Genomic DNA, 21,244 nt, shown 5'->3' on the forward strand with positions numbered 1-21,244 from the left:
CACTAACACTCCACAGTGCAGGTTGAGTTACTTTGTCCCAGTGTTCAACAGTATTTAGATGCCTAGAGAAGCAGATAAGAGGTTAGTGGGATTTTCAGAAGTCCCTAGTTTCCTAATGTTGTATGCAGTGTAGTTGTGGCCGTGTCGGTTCAACCTTGCATTTAGCTGTGACACTCAGAGTACCTTTCCCAGACTTAAAAAAGAGCTCAGTGTGACTTGAAAGCTTGTGTCTCTCACCAGCAGAAGTTGGTCCAATAAAAGACATCACCTCACCCACTTTGTCTCCCTAGTTTCCTAAAGCAGACTTAGGCCTAACACGATTAAGCACTTTGAAATCCCACTAGGCCCTAACACAGAGCGCAGGGAGTTAAGATGTGAGCCTGCACTCTGTCACCAATTATTCCCCCGTCCCCCACAAGAAAGCTGATAATTAAAGGTAATTCAGTAATGAAAGCTGGTGGTCTTGGGGAGCTAATGAGCCAATTAGTCCATCAGCTCAAGCCTGTTAAAGAGGCAGAGGAAGGAGATGCGGGGGGAGAAAGGAATAGGGGCGAGCCAAGCCTTAGGGGAGAGCGATCTCTGCTCCCCTCTGGTACTGAGGAGATGGTCTAAAGCAGAGGTCCCCAAACTGCGGGGCACACCCCGCTCAATGGGCACGAAGGAATGTTCAGGGTGGGGGCGTGGCTGGGACTTGGGCCAGCCCCCACAGCGGGTGGGGAGGGAGTGCCACCCAGCTCCGCTTCTGGCCCTGTGCCTGGGGCCCCACTCCCAGTCCTGCATTCCGCTGCCAGCCCCGCACCCGGTGTCCTGGCTGCAGGCTCTGCGCCCGGGGCTCTGCGCCAAGGGCTCCACTCCTGGCCCTGCCCCCAGCTGTGGCCCCAGCCTCAGCCCCCTTACCCCTGTCTGCATCCCCACCCTACCCCACCCCCAAGCCGCAGCCCCTTCCCAGCCCCTGCTCTGGGGGGGAGGGGGGAGTCAGACAAGGGTAAGGTAATGTGTGAGGAAAAATATGTGGGGACCACTAGTCTAAAGCATAGGCCACATCGACAGTAGACTGTTGCACAGGCCTCTGAAGGCGTTGGCGGAGGGAACTCCAATGGCATGGTAGACACACAGCCAGTAGAGTCTGAGCCGGTTTCTGGGGTGCAAAAAGGCAGGAGCAGAGCTCGCCCTGCTACAAGCCCCTGTCTGCTTCATTAGGCACCAAAATGCCTTCGAAAATTAGGCCTTGGTTAGTTAGATGCTTTCTGGTGCCCCTGTGACCACTCATAGTTTTCACTCTTTACAAGACACTCCGGAAGCTTAAAACATGAACAAGCAAACAACGAATGGCCCATGCGCCTTTATTATTTCGAGGAAAGCTTGCAGTTTGGTAATGTTGATAAGCACCAATGACAGCACTATGGCATCAGTCAAATCTTACCTTGAAAATGTACTTCTTTCTGTTAACATTGGAAATAAATCCTGAGAATTAGTTATTGCTCTATGTCCAAGCAGCGATTAATTGCCATTTCATAATTCCCATAAATTCATGCCTCAGTGTCTGAGTTCCACACACGGAGGACAAAGCTCACCCACTGTATGCCCAGGGTTTGCATCTCCATTCTCCAGCTCCTTGAATGTCTGGATCTTGGCTCTTTCTCCATGAGCCAGACACTGGCTTCGCATCACGGCATTTTGGAATTGCTTTCTCTGGAACATTAACTTTTGCATCATTTCCTTTCACCAAAATACACCCGTTGAGACCGTAGATCTGTTTAGCACAATGCTCCCCGAATGAGGCAGTAAGCTGCTTAACTCTTCCCCAAGCCACATTTAAAACCTCATTTCTCACCTAAACAGCAGGACCTTTGTCTTTTGAGGCAAACGGTGTTCTGTTTAGCTCCTACTCCTAGACTTTCCCTTTACTAGCATTTTAAGTGCTATTCTGTATATTTCCAGAGCCACACTGCCAGATTGCAATTCACTCAGTCTGGGCCAAATCTTCAGCAGGTGTAAACTGGCTAGCTCCATTGATGGAAATGGCACTGCACTGAGTTATACCAGCTGACGATCTGGCCCTCTGTATTTAGTCTTGCACAGTTTCTCAGAAAGAACATATTGCTACTCTGGAATCTGTTTTCATGCTGATTTTTACACCCAGAGCTGGATTTAAGTACAAACAGAGCAAGGCTATTCTGGAGGCCTGAGTTACTGCCTGTAATCTTTTGTGTCTTGTTTTAATCACACTGGGAAATCCAGTTTGTGAAGCTCGTGCTCCCAAATCCAGCTTCTCATTCTGACTCCCCGCATAAGGCTAACCAGCCCACAAGCAGGCTGTCACACTCTGTAGCAGCAGATGGAGGAGGGGCTCTTGGTGTGAACAAATGAAAACAGTGAATGCAAGTGGGAGTAACACATTCAGTAATATCTCCCTTCAGCAAATGAGAGACTCCTTCTGGTACAATCTCCTGTCACAGCATCCTCAGGAAATGTTGTGGGTTAGTGGTATTGATTGTGATACAGGGAACATAGCCCACCATAACCATTCCGCTCACAACAGTGAAATGATATAAACATACAGGCCAGATCCTGAGTTGGTGTAAATTGAAGTAGCTTCATTGAAATCAGCAGAGCCATGCTGATTTACATCAGCCGAGGATCTGGCTCATAGAGCTCAATTGTAGCCCTTCAGGGTTCAGCCACTTCCCATGAATGAGAACTGGAACTCCAGGAGCCACTCTGCCTCTCCCTCCAAGGCCGCAGCAGCTGTCCTTTCCAAGGGGAGCTTGGTGGGCCTGTGTGGAAGGGAGGCAGCGTGGGCCATAGCCCCATGCCTCCCCGTTCCCTTTGAGGAGACTAGAGCAACCATTGCCACAAAGACCATTCCCAGAGCCCAAGTCCCGTGGTTGTGCCTGGGCTTCGGGCCGAGGCACTGGGGATGGAGAAACGCTCCCAGTGATCTCACCTCCCTTGCACCCCCACCCCGCTGGTCTTGGTGCAGGGATTCACTCACAGCACCTGGTCAGAGACAGAAAATGTAAAACTGTTATGGCCAAGGTTTGGTGGCAAACAGCCAGCCAGCAAGGTCTTGTGGTGTGCCGCTAGGCCACGGTACTGCTGATGAAAAGAGTTGCACTAGTGGCTCACAGGTTGTGGCTGGAACTGGGGATAATAGGTGTGAAAGTGCCTTTCTGGTGAGTGTCTCTCAGCTGCTGGCTATGTCCGTTCTCTATAAGTAAGTGGGATCCCATCATGTCCATTGAGGGTGCAGACATGAGATAATCCTCCAGTGTTTCCTGTTACATAATAATAGCAGGTTCCCACAACCATCCTTATTTCACACAGTGTTCAGCAGCGAGAAAAGCTAATTGGTTGGCTGTAGTGATGTTTTTGTGATGTCATTTGCCTCTCGGCCTAGCCAGAGTTTCACTGCTCCAGTTGAGATTCATTTCTTCAAGCTAATTTCCAGTAACACCAACCCCAAAAGTTCAAAAATCATGAGCCAGACCCTAAAACATCACGAGAGTGGCCCAAATAGAATGAGATTTTACAAAATGATTAAATAATATTTTCCGGTCTGTCCTCCAATTATTGGCATGCCCCCACCCATGGAACTCCGGCAATTTCCAGCCCCTGCTGCAGGTTCTTTCACTAGAGAACCCATCTGAGATCAGGGCCCCACTGTGCTAGGTGCTGTACAAATGCAGCGAGAAAGACAGTCTGTCCTGAAGAGGCAACATTCTAGTGCAAACTATAATGGGGTGTTCGTGACATAGGAGCGGGAACTAGCACTCATCAATTTCATCCCACACAGGGAGCCATTAGAGGGGAACCATTCCTGGGCAGGACTCATGGTGGTGACCTGCAGGTGAAAGGCTCTATAGCAATAGCAACACCCTGGAGCATCCAGTTTCCATACGTGCTAAAGTGACACCTGCGAAAGTGAGGCTGCTTTCTGGAAAGACACATTTATCTGATCAAACCATGACCTTTTCGAACTGACACATGCAGAGTCTGCCCCGGTCTAGTCACACCAGCACAGTCTCTCAAACACGGCTCTTCTTGAGTGTATGCTCAATAAGCCAAATCCTATTCTTAAAGGGACAGCGCCAACTACCCCAAATTCAAATGCAACAGTAAAACAATATTAACACAACACCCAAATTCACTGCTAAATACATCTTGCAACAGAAAATCCTTCCATCAATTACTCCAGGGTCCTTATACTAACTGTAATACATCTACCTATTGTATTTCACGCATGTGTCATCAGCCAGATTCGCATACACAACCTTCAGATCCACAGCATAAACCTCTTCTACTGACGCTTAAAGAGAAACCAGTGAGGAGAAAAATATGCTGTTATCCTCTTATGTGGATATAGCCCATAGAGGGAGCCAGAACACATCCATTGCCAGTGCGTTAAACAAGTATTTGTCAGACAGTGGTGGGACACTGGGTGGCCACTGGCAGGTTTCTTGGTTTCTCTTTCTGGCTGAAGAGGAGATTGTAAGCTAGTGGTTACAGACAGCCTAGCAAATGTAACAAGTCTGTTTGAGTTGTCTATGAGGAATGAATCCAAACTGCTGGATGTCCAAGTATGAGTATCTACCTCTTGAGCTGAAGAGCCAGATGGAGCAGAGTAGTCAGACATTTGTATATGTTGACTAGCCACTAGAGGGTGACACAGAGACACTCTATTTAAACCTGGATACAGACACACCTAATCTGCCATGTCCCTTCCATACAAGGCTGTGTGGCAAAGTGTTTGGGACTTGACTCTGTTATATTAGAGAACTCGGGATCTATTCCCAAATCTGCACGCTCTCAGTTATCTTATCCGAAGTGGGCGGATGACAGTTACCCCCCAAGGTTCCAATATCAGGTCTTGGCTTATAATAAAGATTGTGAAAAGTAAAGAAATAGCAGCGCCCACGGTGGAACAGCTGAGACTCAACTTTCAGGTCACTAGCTTTGCAGTTCAGTGCACCTTTAGGCTGTTGGTGCTCCAGAGTCAGCAACAGTGGATTTATTAATGAACTGGATGCCTCAAGCCATTGCTAATGGGCTTCAGCCTTTTGCCTGTCAGTCACCAGTCTGTAACCAGCCCAGCTCAGGAGGGATTAAAAGTTGTTCCTCTCTAATGGCTGTCTCAGTCCCCTAGATCAGATGTCTTTGCAGGAGGTGTTCAGTTCCAGCTCCCACACCACATAATTACACTTTGTGCTGATTGGCAGACTCAGCAGTGAAGCCACGGGCCACAGAGACAGACTGTTACCTGTGAGCCGGGCTGACAGTGCATTGTTTGGGCAGCTCGCCCGGACACTGCTCTGTAGACAAACCAAGGACTTTGTTCACCAGGCTGTGCATGAGTACTAAATCCACACCATTTTTTTAAAGCCAGAGTTTGCTGTTATATGCCAGTTAGTTGCAAATACGCAAACTATCCCATTAAATAATCTGCGTTAAATGTCACACGCAGAGCTCCACGAAAGTCAGCCATTGTGAGCTTTAAGCCTCATAACCCTGTGAGGCAGCCAAGTATCATTATCGCTATTTTACAGCTAGGGAAACAGGGCGAGCAGGTCAGTGATTTCTCCCAGGTCACAAGTGACGTCAGTCGGAGCATCAGCATTGATCTTCTGACTCCCCATCCTCTGCTTTAGCCAGACGAGCATAGTGTGAGTCATTCTTGATCTTTCATATGCTTTCGCAAGCTGGTTTTGGGCCAGCTTTTCAATAAAGCTCAGGGTCAGCTCTGTTAGGTGATGCGTTCTTTTGAAAATCTAGCTGCATGTGCCTGCTCTTTCGCTTGTTTTTGTGGTTTTAGTGCTTGTTTTTTGCTTGGTTTTCTATTTGCCTGTGCAGTATTGGTGCTGGTTTTGTGTGCATCAGGGCAAAAATTGTTTCTTTAGCATCAAATGAAGCAAACAAATAACTATTAAATTCTTGAGGCACCAGTCAGACAGACAGTTCAAGACAGCAAATAGGGAAAGTGGTTGCATTAATTATTATTTCTTTGTGGTAGTACCTAGGGACCCCAACTATGGACCAGCACCCCTCCTCCCCCCCCCCCCCGCACCAGGCACTCTGCAAGCACAGAGAAAGATGGTCTCTGTCCCAAAGAGAAAAGGAGTACTTGTGGCACCTTAGAGTCTAACAAATTTATTTGAGCATAAGCTTTCGTGAGTTACAGCTCACTTCATCAGATGCATGAAGTGAGCTGTAGCTCACGAAAACTTATGCTCAAATAAATGTGTTAGCCTCTAAGGTGCCACAAGTACTCCTTTTCTTTTTGCAGATACAGACTAACACAGCTGCTACTCTGAAATCTGTCCCAAAGGTGACTCTCCATCCGATCCACATGTCCCTCAGTCAGTGCCCCATCAAAGAGCAGCCAGGGCCTGCACGTGTCTAGGGAGAAGGGCTGAAGCCACACCAGCCACAGGGCAGATCCAGTGCCCTGCTCTGCTTAGCAGATTCACCACCTGCACTTTATCAGCGACTGCAGAGCAAGCAGTCAGTGCTTTTGCCATTCCATTGAGCTGCTGAATCAAAGGCCATGTCAGGGGGTGTTGGGGTGGGGAGGTGGCATGGCCGGAGCATGCTGCCTTCTGACTGTTCCCAGCTGGCAGATGATGTCTTGGGGCCAATTGCCAGCTGGCATAGCTTGGAACTTCCTCGTGGCTGCTCTAACTTGAACTGCAGCTGGGGCAGGGATAGTACCATACAGAGAATCAACAAGCAGTAACTTGCCCTCTGACAGCACCCTCCCCACTTCCTGTTCTGCGCCTCCCCACAAATGTGCTGGGCAGATCTTGACCCAAGAAAGAATCTGGCTCTTCTTCAGTAACTTATTGAGAGCCCAGGATCCTGAAGGGGATACTACAATCAGGGTGAAAACAGCAAGAACCTTCCAACAGGAGAGGACAAGGGTGTGATGGAAGGTTACAACCTACTACCTGCTGTATCCATGTTATTATTGCACTGTTCTGGATGAAATGTCAGGCTACCCAAATATAGGGGTGGGGTGTCACCCACAAGTGTAATCCCTAGTTCTACTCCAGGTAACAAACATTCTCCTTTAGCTCAGGTGCTAGGGACCTATGCTTTGGAGTTGGAGGAAAAGGCCAAATAACTAGACAGGAACACAGGCAGCCAAGAGGATGGAACAGTTCAGAAGAGACCAAACTAGAGGACTTAGACCCATAACGGAGCAATGTTAGCTCAGAAGAAAGCAGCCAGACAGCAGAGTGTAGGGTGGACCAACAGAAGGCTATAAACCAGACTAGAGGGCTAAGCATGGATGTCAGGGCGCCATCACCAGATGAACACTGGTTTAGTCCACAGGAAAGCCATTGTCTCGGTAGAGCCAAGTGTAATAGCGAGTAAAAGCATTCCTGGGGGGCTGGTTTCAGAATTCCAGTTCATCTGGGAAAGAACACAGTGCATTTGTTACTTTCTAGTACACTGATATCTAAAACCGGGGACTTCTTGTTCTGTACAAATTAAAGATTGTACATTTATACCGTACCTGGCTGAGGGTCCTGGGTTCAAGGACGCCTACTGTGAAATGTATCACTGCCTGAGCAGGGCTGTCCCTAGGGGGTGCGGGGCCCAGGACATAGGCGCCGAGTTTCTAATCTGCTGGAGGGGGCTCCCTCCTGGCTCCACCCAGGCCCAGCTCCACCCCTTCCCCCAAGGCCCCATCCCCTCCCCTCCTCACCTCTTCCCGCCCACACCCCTTCTTCCTCACCCAGTTCCGCCCCCTCCCCTGAGGGCGCTGCATTGCTCCTCTCCCCTCCCCCCCAGCGCCTCCTGACGCCACGAGCAAAACATGTGATTAGTGGTAGGCCCTGAGAGGGAGGGGGGAAGCACTGATCAGCGGAGCCCGCTGGTGGGCAGGAGGCACTGAGGGGAGAGGGAGGTTCTCGTAGGGGGGCTCCTCCTCATCCCCCCCACCCTCCTGCCAGCCTGCCACTTGTCTCCTCGTTCGCCTCCTGACCCCGCTCGCCCACCCACCCGCCTTCCAGCTCACTTCCCCGCCTGCCTTCTGCAGGCCCCCCCAGAGAGCAGGGCCCGGGGCAATCGCCCCAATTCGCCCTACCCTAGGGACGGCTCTGTGCCTTAGTGTCTGTGCAATGAATTTGTTACAACCAATTGGACACTGGCCAACACCTTTTCCAAATCTCTCTTGTTGTGCAGTAAAATTGTGATGTGTGTGTTAAAATAAAAGGTGCTACTGATTGTGTGATTCGGTCTTTTTGTGGGTAATTTCACTCAGAAAAGTCTTCATGATTCTGCTAACACACTTAAAACTGGCCTCATAAACGAAACCTCATCAGAGTCTAGAGGACTCCTAACCACTGTGGTGCTGTGGCAGGCTGAGAGTAGGTGCTTGCTAATTCTACCTTAAACTAGTGGTGTCCTAAGAGGGTGAATCGTGCATTAAAAAGCAGTTCTTACGCAGGAAGGAATAAATTATGCCTCTGAAAAGGCAGTACCATGCTGGGACAAGAGCAGTAACAAGCAGCCTTGATCTATGTTTTTAGGTGTCAGCAGTGCTATTCCCAGTGCTGGCCTCCCAGTGTATTCTGATGTGCAAGGGTCTTGGTTCATGGCTTTAAGCACTGGGCGCCAAATAGTTGCAGCTCCTATGAATCTCCTACTTGCCCCTCCATGGCTGTAGTAGTGCATAAGCCTGGGGAGGTGTGTTTGATTCCTCCGTATGCCCCATGAAGCTACATAGCCTGGGCCATGATCTGGCCCATTTTAAGGGAATTCAGCCTGAGAATAACTATTGTGGACTTGCCCAACTTTGCAAGTGTGGGGGTTCCATGGGCCAAAAGTCAGCCAAAGTGCTGTGAGGCTGACTGCAAATTCTGATTGGTCACAACTGCATAAACTGGAACCAGATTGGCTGCTTTAAGCTATGTCTGATGGGCCAAGTATCGCATATGCCCAAAGTCTTGGCTAGCCAGCAAACAGCACACAGAGGCACCTGATCATTTCCAAACGTGAGCAAATGCAGCTACGCGGCTGCTGAGTCACTTATGCCAGGTCGGTGGTGTGAGGGAATTACGGCGCAGAGCCCAGAGTTTACTTTCAGAAGAATCCAGTTTTAAGCCTTTCTTTAAAAATTTGGACAATTTCCAAATCATTTTTGTTCCACAGCTTTTGCAGAGACTGTTCCGGTTTATTTAAAAATATGGATTGAAATTGTTCATTAAAATTTTCAATTTAAAACTGTTTCAATTTGGAAATGTTTGGTTTGTTTTTTTGTTCTACATTGTTCCCTCATTCCCTCTTATTTGTCCTTTTTCCAACTTGCTACTTGGAAAGGTGGGGAGGGGCAAAGGAATGGAAGAAAAGACAGAAAAAAGGTAAAACAGAAAAACCCAAATCTGAAAAGCCAAAGGAATGGAAGTTTTTCATTTTGGAGTTTTGTTGAAAAAACAGAGCATTGTAAACCAACAAAAACCTTTATTTAAAATATCTGTTTCTGAAAAAAAAAGGCCATTTTTCAACTAAAAAAATGTTTCATTCAAAAAATGGCAACTGGCTCTATTAAGCTCCTGTCTCCTCAGCCAAAACCTGGTCCACCCTCCTGTTTTAGGGGCAAGGGAGCATGTGTGCCTGCAGAGTAAGGCTAAGCGTGCAGTACTGGGCAAGCTCACTCCTTACTCACACCCAACACGCTTCCCGCTACTGCTTTTGCTGGAATAGAATATGTTTGTGCTCCTTCCTGAACCTGATGCAATGACTTGCAGGGTCCAGATCCACGTGTGGAACTGCACAGGGCTCAAACTATTGAGAATGCCACAGCTATCATTTAGTGACTCAATAGCTGAGCATTGGGGAAGTGTGTAGGGACCATGTTTTCAGCATAATATAATAATGCATGAAATGGACAGACCCATCTTTAAGGTTCTTTACTAAAGAATTCATGGAGGGGGAGAGGAATGACCCAGCATTACATGAAGGCTGCTGTACGTGTCCACCTTGCCAGACAATATTCTGCATGTTTGTCTGACTTTTGCATGTCATGCTGAACATTGTGCATGTTCTCTGTGTTTTATGGACCTTCCCACTGAAGGACCAAATGCTGCTCACCTTCCCCAGGCCTGGCTTCTGTAGAAGGCTGAGGCTGCCCATGCAAAGTGGAATGTGAGCCTTTGTATGTGAAATGCAAAAACCACAACTAATGTGACATTGCAGTTAATATTTCAAATAAACAAGAGCCCAGAAATAAAAATGTGAACATTCCCCCAAATGACATCCCATCACATCCCCAATCTCACAGCAACTCAACCCTACCTAGCTGGGGGCTTTTAAAGGAATCTCATGATTCCTGGCATCAAATTTGTAAATATTTCTTTATTTGAAGTGGCTGTCAGCTCCCATTGCTTTCAACAGGAATTTGAACATGGCCTTCTGTCACAATGGTGACCATTTCCTACAGCCTTTGCACGGGGAAGTGAGGCTGACCATAATAAAGGTGCATCAAGGTGTGTGGGGTAATAACTTTTATTGGCCCAATCTCTGTTGGTGAGAGAGACTAGCTTTTGAGCCCCACAGAGCTCCTCTTCAGGGCTGGGAAAGGTACTCCCAGCATCATAGCAAAATGCCAGGTAGAAGAACTTGTTTAGCACAAGCAGTTAGCACATATTCTAAGGCATCGTTTTTTTGGTTGACCGACCCCTTTTCAAATGCAGAGTTAATCATAGACCCCCCAACAGAGAAAGTGATTGACAGAAGTATATGTGTACTTCATATAAACATGTATTGTTAGCTTTAAGAAAAGACGTGTAAGAGTACTTACAGACATCAGTGAGATGGGTGTGCCTGCGTCTTACTGCAGAGTCTGTCTATCCTTGGTGTGATGGTTGACAAGCAAACATGTAAATCATTCTCCAATTCCAGGCAGGACCTGAACTTTGTCTTCCTAGCTGTAATGGCAGAGAATGATGCTTCACATATATATGTTGTTGGGAAAGGTAGCCACACTTCCATTGCTTCTGTAACTAAAATCGGGTACTCTGCAGCAACTGTTGGCCAAAACTGGGCCAAAAGTGGCAACGAGTCTGTTCCTGAAACTTAATTTTCAGTGTACGGTCACAGGAGAGTTCGAGCAGCTCCTAGTCTGCTTTTCCACTCAAACAGCATAGTATGACATAGTAAGAGTTGAAAACGGATCCCAAACCCAATCATATTCCTTCCAGTTTATATTTTTAAAGTAAACACTGATGTACTCTGCCAAAGTTGAAAGGTGAGCAATGATCCTGTCTCTCACACAGTCAATTGTCATGCTGCTAGTACCGAGAAAATCTGTCAGTAGCAAAAGCACATCAGAGATTCCATTAGTTTGCCAAATCTCTACTTTCTTCCGAAATGCTGCAGTCTTGTCACTCACCTCAAGTATGGTTGTATTGCCCCCTTGTGTGGACGGGTTCAGCGCATTCAACCAGTTAATAATGTCACAATCCATATCAGGTCAGAAAAGTTTGCAGCGATCTTGGGATTGTGCCCAGAAAGCAAACCCAGCAGCTCTTTGTGAAGCTCAAAAACTCTTTCCAACATTCTGCTGCGAGATAGCAAACACCCTTCCGCATGAAACAATAATTTGTCATATCCTGCACCAATTTCTAAACACAGCTTTGCAAAAACGGTGTGAATTCCAAGGCCAGGACTTTATAAAATTCACAACTGTCACAGCTACATTTAGCATATCATGTACTTTGGATTCCATTCTCTTTGATGCAAGGGCCTGGCAATGCAACGTACAATGAGTTACAATTACCTGTGGGTTTGCGGCTTGTATTCTTTCTACAACACTATTCCTATTGTCTGTCAGAGCAGCAGCACAGTCTCTGCAAACAGCAATGCACTTCTCCCAATTCAGCAATTGAGCTTTAATGAAATCATCCAATAATTTGACTATTTCCTAACCTGTTGTCCATTCTGGTAACTCCTGACAAAAAAGAAAATCTTCCAAAATGTCCCCCAGCCAAACATAATGAACAAAAACTAATAACTGTGTTGCAGTACCAACATCAGCTGTCTCATCAAGCTGAATTGCAAACTATTCACAGGTACATAGTCTTTCAGTTAGCTGTCATTTGACATCATTTGAAACCTCGTCAATTCTCCTACTAACTATATTGTTAGAAAGTTGGAATGGCCTTAAATTTCTTTGCTGCATCTTCACTTATCATCATGTTGCTCTTTTCTACAGCAGCTGAAAGAATCAGGTCGTCTCCAATGCTATGGGAATTTTTACTCTTTGCAGTCTGAAGTGCTGTTAAGAAAGATGCTTTCAGAGCCTTTTCTGGAACCGATGTTACATTTGTCATTTGAGTTTTCTGTTGATTGTATTCTTTGGAAAAAAGTCTGTGGATTTATCTTTCTATTGAAGGTGCCTTGTTGTGCGCTGTCATTTCAACTTTGCAGGTTTCATTGCTTCGTTTTATAGGATTTGTAAGCATACAATGCATTGCAGTCACCCATTACTAAATTCCATAAAACCAAAATCAGTATAACTTTCGTCAAACTTTCTATTCTTAATTTGTTTCTTACTACTTGACTGTGCATTATCCATGGCTTCAGCACAACTAGCAATACTAGTATGAGGACATTTTAAAAACTCAATGTAATTTGCTCACACACTGTAAAAATATATTCCACTTCCACCCGCCAAAGACATCTCAGTCATTTCTGCTTTCGATTTTTTATGTTGATGCTTATGTAATATATTTTGGCACTGTTCATGCACCACAGAATATGTTGTGTAAACAGCAACAGTAGATCTACTGCTTTTAATCGTTAGGCAATGCAGACATGAGGTGAGATTTTTAAAACCTTTTTGTAATATTTTGCGGGGCCCCCCCCTGCCCTGTGCAGTCTCTGAGGCCCCCATGCTGTACATGGACCCCAGCTTGAGAACTGCTGTGCTAAAGGACCATTCAAGGCACAGTGGCCTGCAGTCATAGGTCAAAAAGAGGGGGCTAGTGGGTTACAAAATGTTGTAATAATAGAGGTGGACACCAATGCTCATGGTTTTCAATGAGACTGAAGCCAGGCCGTAGTCAGGAAAGATGGCTGTCACTGTGTTCTACAGCTTGAGGGCTGGACAGGAAACTATGAGGATACAGGAATGTGGGGCAAGAAAGGAGGCTGAGGGGGGTGCAGGAGATGTGGGGAGAGCGGAGTGACTAAGGGAGTGCAGGGGGATGTAGGGGCAGGAGGGAGGCTGAGGAAGATGCAGGGCAAAGTGGGGGCAGGAGGGAGGCTGAAGGATGCAGAGGTTGTGGGGAGCAAGAGGGAGGCTGAGGGGGGAGGAGGATGTGGGGGCAGGAGGGAGCCTAAGGCGGTACAGGGGGATGTGCCCAACTCCACCCCCAACTCCACCTCCAAAGAAAGAGTGCCAAAATAGAAGTTCATCCCGAGCAGCATTTTCCCTAAGGCCGGCCCTAGGACTGAGACAACATTAGAGGGCTTGATTGTTCAGCAGCTGAAGAGTTGCATTAAATCGCAGACCAATCAGAACACTGAGTTCAGCAAAAAAAGGAATTGATAATTTAACAGCCAGATGCACAGGCAGGAGGGCACTGGGATGGGGGCTTGTGGAGGCTATAGCAACCCCAAATTTTGCCTTAGCCTCCCCTGGAACTACCCCTCCCAGTGCAAAGGTCAAACATTCTGCAGAAGTAAGGGTGGCATAGTATGGCATTGCTGCCCTTCCTTCTGCAGTTCCACACTGCTCCAGCTGCCCAGCTTTGAAGGCAGCGCTTGCCACCGGCAGCAGCACAGAAGTAAGGGTGGCAATGAGGCACTAAGTCTGCTGTGAAAAGTGGTAGTGACAAAATTTCTTTGCCCCCCCTTTCCCCCGCTTTGATACAAACGTGTTTTAGTCTTAATTTAAAAGCAGCGAGAAAAGGTAAATTAATTTTAAACAATAGGTTATAAATGTAGCATTTAAAATAGTGTTAAATATAAAAAAATGTGTCAGATCGGGTGAATGGCCAACGGCACACAAAGGCACCCCCTGTGACTCATGGCCAGGCACCCCTCATTACTGGTTCTTCTCTCCCCTGAACCCGCTGCTGTTCACCGAGTATCCAGTGTGTGTGCGGCAGCAATCACCAAGGGAAATCTGCACAAGGCAATGCTGGTGGAATCAGCCTACGCTCCCAATGGAACACCTATGTGGATAGTGGCAGGGAGAGCCAGGGTAATGCCATGGCAAACAGCTGGTATCCAGCTCTTTGTCATCCTGCACCTGCACAGCCCAAATGAAGTGTATCTGGAGGGATGTACGGTCAAGAGGGCTGGCTAGAAAACAAGGACTCCAGGTGTTTCAATGCTCAGCTTAACTTTTAGGTACCCTACCAGCTAGTAGAATCCACAGGCCCAAGTTAGACACCTGGGCTCCCTGGACAATGCCTGAGGAGAGTTAGGCGCCTAAAAAAGGGAGTCACCGGAACCAGCCCGCTGAGCGGGGAGTGTCCTACACTAGCCCGGAGGAAATGCTGAGGGAGCAGGGCCTCAAAGGGAATTAGGTGCCTGGATCCAGGCTGGAGGGAGGCACCTCTCTCCACTCAGCAGTCTCAGCCATGACCCTTGTCTTGGAGTGGGATGCCTAAGCCAGGCCAGCCCTTTCTCAGGTGATGCCCCCCATTGCCCTTACCCAATAGCCTAGCAGTTAGAGTGCTCACATGGGAGAGCCAAGTTCAAATCCCCACTCTGCTGATGTGGAGCAGTGATCTGAACCGCAGTCTCCTCTATGCCAGGAGACGGCCTTAACAACTGAGCTATTGGGCATTCTGGATGGGCAGGGCTGGGGGTTTCAGATGTCCTGGGGAGTTAGGTGCCCAGCTCCCATCCTATACCAATGGGGTTTGCGTGCCTGAAGTCCCTTTGTCTCCTATGAAAAGTCCAGCCTGGATCTTTAAATGCACCCCCTCCCAGAGCTCCTTCTGCTGATGCTGCCCCACTGTGGCTAGGGGAGCAGAACGCACAGACTCTACCCCTGGGTAGTTCACATCGTGGGGTGGGGGTGGGCAGGGTCCTGGACACATGCCCTGCTGTCCCCTGGGCAGGCAGGATGAATCCCAAAACAATATGGTTCTGGTAATATCAATATTTTAACTCAGGATTGGATGTTTTCTGATCAAGCTGCTCTAGGGGTGATTGTGGGGCAGCTCTCTGGCCTGCCTTATGCAAGAGGTCAGGCTAGATGATCGCAGTGGTCCCTTCTGGCCTTGGAAGCCATGAATAGCTACATGACGGGTTAAGGTTTTATTCCGATCTGTGGTGGCCTTGGGACCAGCCATCCTCTCCTTTCTCTGAGCAGTGTTTAGTTAGGGTGCCCCTCCCCATGGCCCTGGACAACAGCCGTGTGCCGATTCGCTTGGCAAAGGGCATGTTGGATAGCACAGAACCAGGTACATGGGTAGGGTCTGACCTTATAAATCCAGAAATGGACTGACTCAACTTGTATCTTTTACAAGACCGCGTGGGCCTGGTTTCCTGAGGTGCTGAGCCCCTGCTGCATCCACTGCCTTTTCTGGGAGTTGTGGGTGCCTGGCCCTTGAATATCTCACCCTAGAGATTGAAACATAAAGGGCAGGATGTTCAGAAGTGCTGAGCAACCACAGCTCCATTGACTAGAACTGAAGCCAGGACTCCTCAGCACTTCTGAACTCAGGAGCAAGGACTACACTGATGACGGAGATTTGCAGTCTCCTCGGGAATCCTTACTCCTGTCAGAGTTGCCATTTCTCATATTGCATTTCTGCTATAGATGTGTTTTCAATCAAAGAAAATCGAAGGGTCTTAATTCCAGTTAAGAGATGATAGGAGGTGGATTTCTAAGCCCCTCTAGAAGATGAACAGTGGATTAGGTGTATAGAAAAAATGCAATCTCCTTTAAGGGCAACAGATTTTTTTGAGCTTCCATATAAATGCTTTCTTAAATGCTTTATGTCCCTAGATATTTATTCTAAAATTGATCCTTAAACTCTATCAGAGAGCCCTAAACACAAAATTCAAGGCTGGATTTAATAGTCTATTGTGTTGTCCTCAGAGAAATTTTGAAATGATGGCACCATTTACTAGTGATGCTTTATCATAAATGTCAAATTAGGCCCAGCAGACTATATCATGGGGAAATGGGCAAGTTGCAGGGTTTATCCTCATCCACTACCACAGTTGCTTAAACCAGGCTGTACAGAAGAAAACTGTGTACTGCCATGGATTTCAAATATGACTCCTACACTGGGTTTTTGAAGCCTTTTAAAGTAGTTGTTTGTGAGGTGTAGAATTGTACATGTAATGGAAAAAGAAGAGGAATTTTTGCAGCTTGCCTCTTTTAGTGGAAGCTTTTGCCTTCTGTTTCAGATTGCTGTTAGTAGAGGAAAACAACCAGAAACTGTTTAAGGTTTATGATCATTTAAAACTGTAGTGTATTCACAAGAGGGGAGTAGAGCAGGGAAGATGATCATTTTGTCATTGCGGTAAGGAATATTTTAGCAATGACTTTAGGCTGGCGATGTCTGCATGGGGTGGGAGGGCCCCGCAGTTGGTTCAGTGGTTCCCAGATCCAAAGCCACATGCCCTGGATTTCCCACTATACCCCAACCCCTCTTGGGGAAGCAGGAGTTAACCCCAGAAATAAAAGCTGCAGTTAACAATAAGAGAACACTTTTATCTGCGCTGAGACAAGCCTCTATCGGTATGGAGGATGATTCAAAGGAGGGTCCCCCCAGCAAAGGTACAGTGTGCCCAGCACCTAAATATACAGGTTAATGCTCTCTAAAGCCACTAAAAACCCCACCAGCCCTAGTCTCTCAGTCCCAAGTAGGGTATGTTCTCCCACCCCCACAGGCTGCAGTGCTGCATACAGTGCAATCATGGAATCCTGAGTCCTGGGCTCTGCTGTGCTGGCTGGCAGTTCATGCTCCCTGGACAGACCAGGACTCTCCAGGGCGGAGGTGGCTTGGCTGCTGCCACGCCCCAGGTTCAGGTTGCATTTGGCTGGCTCCTTCCAGCTACAGAAAACAATGTGCAACCCTGAGCCACAAGTTGCATGGGACACCAAGGGCACTGAGTACCCACCCTGCCCCATCTGGGGCACCAAGGGCACTGAGTACCCACCCTGTCCATACAAGACACTGGGCTCCCACCACACCCAGGCCACCAAGGGCACTATGCACTCACTCTGCCAGGGCCACCACCGGCCCACTCCTCCGTGGACACTAAGGGCTCTCCCTCTCCCTGTAACTGTCCGGACAAGTGGATCTGGGATATTGGGTTGGTTCTGGGCCGAGCTCCCGTCCTTGTGTGAAGTGACATTGCTCCCTTCCCATAGGACTCAGGTGGCCTACAGCCAACCCATCTCCACTTGGACAAAGCTCCTGGCTGCGCCTGCACAGTGACATCCCTCCCTTCCAAGCAGCAGGCAGTCCAAGTAGGATTCCCTCCCTGGCCCTGCTGAGTCACAGCTCAGGATGATGGGACTTTTCTGAGGCACTCTGCTCTGCCCTAGATGGCATGTTCTAGTTTCTCCACTTTTCTTTTCTTTCACAGGGACCCCTATTGTGTTTCCTTTCTAAAGAGCTAAGCTGGGTGTGCCATGTCCATGAGAGCACCCTTCTGTCAGGTATCTCAGCTGTACTAAGCCAGTACAAAAGGTTTGTTTGTTTTAAACTCGGAGATTAGGCCCTGGTCCAGCAAGGCCCCCAAGAATGTGCATAGTCCTGTTGAAATTGAGGGGTATGAAGCACATGCTCAAGTGCTTTGCTGGATCGTGGCTGTGATGCTGGCACACCAGGTATCAGTTCATGCCAAGGCCCCAGGCCTCACCGAACACTTACAAATGCATAGCTGGAAACCAGTCTTGCTTCCCTGTGTGTTAGCATCATCATAATAGAGATTAGATGTTTTGCTGAAAAGAATGTGTCTAGTGTTTAGGCTTTATATTGATCTCACTTATAACCTCTACAGCCCATGGTGTAAAGTTGTATTGAGTATTTGCATTGTAAACCTCTGTAATTGTGTAACTCACCAAAAACAGGAAAAGATGCATTGGTTAAGATAAAGTTACAAGATGGACCATTGAAGGTAAATGAGGTATTGTGTAGCCTCAAAGGAGAGAGGCCCCATTGATTGCATTCCTAACTCCCTCCAGAAAGGAGAGACCTGCACATGAACTCATCCCATCAATTTGGACTCCCGAGTGGAGAGGATAAAAATCCCTGACAAGGAGAAACTTTTATGCAGTCTGGACTCTGAGGGGCAAAGATTCCTAAACATAAGCAAAGAGATCCCCATGCTACCTGGCATGCTTAGCCCTGAACGACATTCTGAAGTGACAGATTATTACAACTCTGTCACCTTTTGAATCAGAAACTGAAACTCATTTATGCTTATCTGTTGCCTGCTTTAACCCGTAAATAACTCTCTCCTTTTTTTACCTAGTTAATAAATTCTTAGTTAGTTTACTATAGGATTGGCTATGAGCATTGTGTTTGGTGTGAGATGTAAGGGACAAATTGACCTGGGGTAAGTGACGGGTCTTTTAGGACTGGGAGTAACCTGAATATTGTGTGATCTTTGGTGGAACTGACCACTTATCACATAATCCTGCTTGCCTGGGTGGCAGGCTGAACTGCAGAGCCCAAGAGGACTGTCTGTGACTCCATGGTAAGACTGTTACAGTGATCCAAGAGTTCACATTTGTTACTGGGTTGGTGAAATTTATCTATAGAACACACCAGCTTGGGGTCTCTGCCCTACTTTTTGACAGTCTGCCCTGAGGTTGGCACTCAGGGTGTGAGCCATTCCAGACAGTAGGACAGTGGCCTTAGGAACCTGAGGCTAGATTCTCTCCTGCACTTAATGCACAAGGGAGTGGAAGGGTGGGAAGATATCAGGCAGCTGTATTTAGCTCCCTGGGTCTGAAACCGCAGTTGCTCTGGCCTTGTCTGTCCAGGAGCTGCTCTAACTTACTCAGGGACCATAGAACAGCTGAGAATTAGCACAGTAGGGCTGCATTTTGCTCCACCTCCTCCCCTGCCCCCAACACCACCCCTCCTCCCTGGACATGCTGGGCTGGGGGGTTCTAAGATGTGCAGTTACAGCTAGATTCTGGTTCCCTGAACAACTGGTACAGCACAAAGGAGCCAAATCGCAAATGTCTCTGCCTTCCCCCCGCGCATCAGAGTCTTGAGAGACCGAATATAGCTCAGCCAGGGCGGCAGTACTTAATGCTCCCTCCTGCTTCTCAGGGGCCCGAGAGAAAATTATTTGTGGAGCACATCATTCAGTGAGATTTGTCTGTGCAGCCTGGGGAAAGCAGCCTGTGGCAGTCAGCTGTCCCAGTGCCTGGAACAGTTACACTGGTCAGGACTCTGTACTTCCTGTGGCTGAGGAAAAGAAGGAAAGACCTCCCCTTCCTTAGTTGAGCAATAGCAGGGGCTTCCATGAACCTGCCGCGGTACTGGTGACATGAGTCAGTGCAGCCCCTCCACCACTAGGTTGCCAGACGCCTCCCCTGCCACTGCATCTGGGAACCATGATGAAGTGCAAGGACACTGCTGAGAAACAGCCAAGGGTCAGGGCATAAATAGTCACGGATGACATCACAATGCTGCACCAGGCTGTCCACGCTGGCCTACAGGAACGAAAGTATTTTCCCCCAGCAGGAGCCCTGGTCTCTGAGCAGGGAATGTCACAGGTCCTTGCCCTGCCAGGAATGGGGACAAGGCCAGATCTCGCCTTAGAGGTGATTATTTGACCACAACAGTGGCATATTCACAATACCCGACTATGCCACAGCCCAGACCTGGTACTGCATACCTTGTATAAGTGGAGCCAGAGACCACCAGGGGGTCCATGACAACCCAAGCCAATGAACTAGAACTGTCATCTGCAAGGTCTACCAGGACAACAAAGTCCCCCAGGCCAGTCTAACTCTGACACCAGCTGGGATAGGGGCTTGTGGAGCTGCTTGCGGCCAGAATTCCCACAATAGCGTTATGCCAGGACTCACCTGTTATGGTACCCCACTGAGTCCATTGTTTGCGACGAGGAGAGAGGCTCTGCCTTTTACAGGAGTGAGCAGGAGTGACTTCTTTAGGCATGGGGGAGGACTGCATTTCAGCCAGTCTCCCTTCCATTTAGCTGTCCATCCATATGCCATCACTGGAGCATTAGTCAGTGTTTATTTGGTATCCCCCACTGCTGCCTGGCTTCTGGATTCCCCAACAAAGGTCTCCATATATTAAGTCATTGAGAAGATGGGAAATGTTGATATGCTGGGTATGATTCTCATAGTGGCTGCTTTTTTGTAAAACTGCTTCTTCCTTGGAGACCAACTGGGGGGAATATAGCACAAAAGAGATAGGTGACTCATGGGTGTAATACTCATGGGCGATGGGTCTTGTATTGACATATCAGCTCTTAGCACAGGCCCGGAGTGGGGAGTGAATATTTGTTTGCTTGTCTTTTTCAGGGCAGCGCAACACTCAGCTCTAAACATTACTAAAGTGAGAAGGACCAGGAGTGGCCACAATGCTCAGAAAACATCCCCATGTTCTACATCGAGCTCCTCCAGCGATACATCAACCAATGCCTCGCTTTCATCAGAGCCTGTCAGCCAGACCTCCATGGGGCAGAACCCAACCATGCTGGAAGCTGTTCACATCACTCAATTGGCCCCAAGAGTAGCATCAAGACCTAGAACATTGGAGCAAATGAATCCAAAACTAGCTACATCAGGTTCCAGTCCAACCAATCCAAGACCAAATACATCATCTCATTCTGCTAGCCTCAGATCTAATCTAACATCCAGCTCAGCCAATCCACAGCAAGACCCAGAATCCCAGGCAGAACTCAATCTGACCTTCTCATATTCCTGTTGTCCTCACACAGCACAAACTCTACAAGCCTCACCATCAGACCACACAGTGATTCCAAGCAGGAAAAGCACAAGGCCTAAAGTGACAGCGAACCCCAGTGATAGCTCGCAATCTGCTGGCTACTCCAATTCTGGGTCCACACCTCCAGGAAGGCGTCTTGAACCGTCTCATGAAGATCCCCTTTGCAAAAGGTATGCATCTGGGTAACGTGTTTAGATCAGACAGGCACTGGAGTCCCAGCGTGGAGGTCACTAATTTATTTGTTTATTCTTTTTTAAAAATAACTGAGTAAGCAGTTAGCACACAGAGTTATACCAGTGAATGATGTAAACATGGCGTACCAG

General features: G+C 47.8%; 1 protein-coding gene across 9 annotated transcripts in view; it reads left to right on the forward strand.

Moving 5' to 3' along the window:
- Positions 1-21,244, forward strand: part of GSG1L (GSG1 like) — a 139,089-nt gene that overhangs the window by 91,149 nt on the left and 26,696 nt on the right. For 6 of the 9 annotated variants that reach the window (XM_073362631.2, XM_073362630.2, XM_073362633.2 and 3 more), the window contains one exon: positions 20,495-21,091. The exons of 1 other annotated variant lie outside the window; for it this stretch is intronic. In XM_073362631.2, coding sequence (XP_073218732.1) covers positions 20,495-21,091 — 597 coding nt within the window. Of the gene's footprint in view, positions 1-9,324; positions 9,366-20,494; positions 21,092-21,244 lie in introns of those variants that run through there. 2 more of the 9 variants (XM_073362639.2, XM_073362640.2) reach the window with 2 other exon arrangements.

The sequence above is a fragment of the Lepidochelys kempii genome, chromosome 10 (genome assembly GCF_965140285.1).
Source record: "Lepidochelys kempii isolate rLepKem1 chromosome 10, rLepKem1.hap1, whole genome shotgun sequence".
In the NCBI taxonomy this organism is placed as follows: Eukaryota; Metazoa; Chordata; order Testudines; family Cheloniidae; genus Lepidochelys; species Lepidochelys kempii.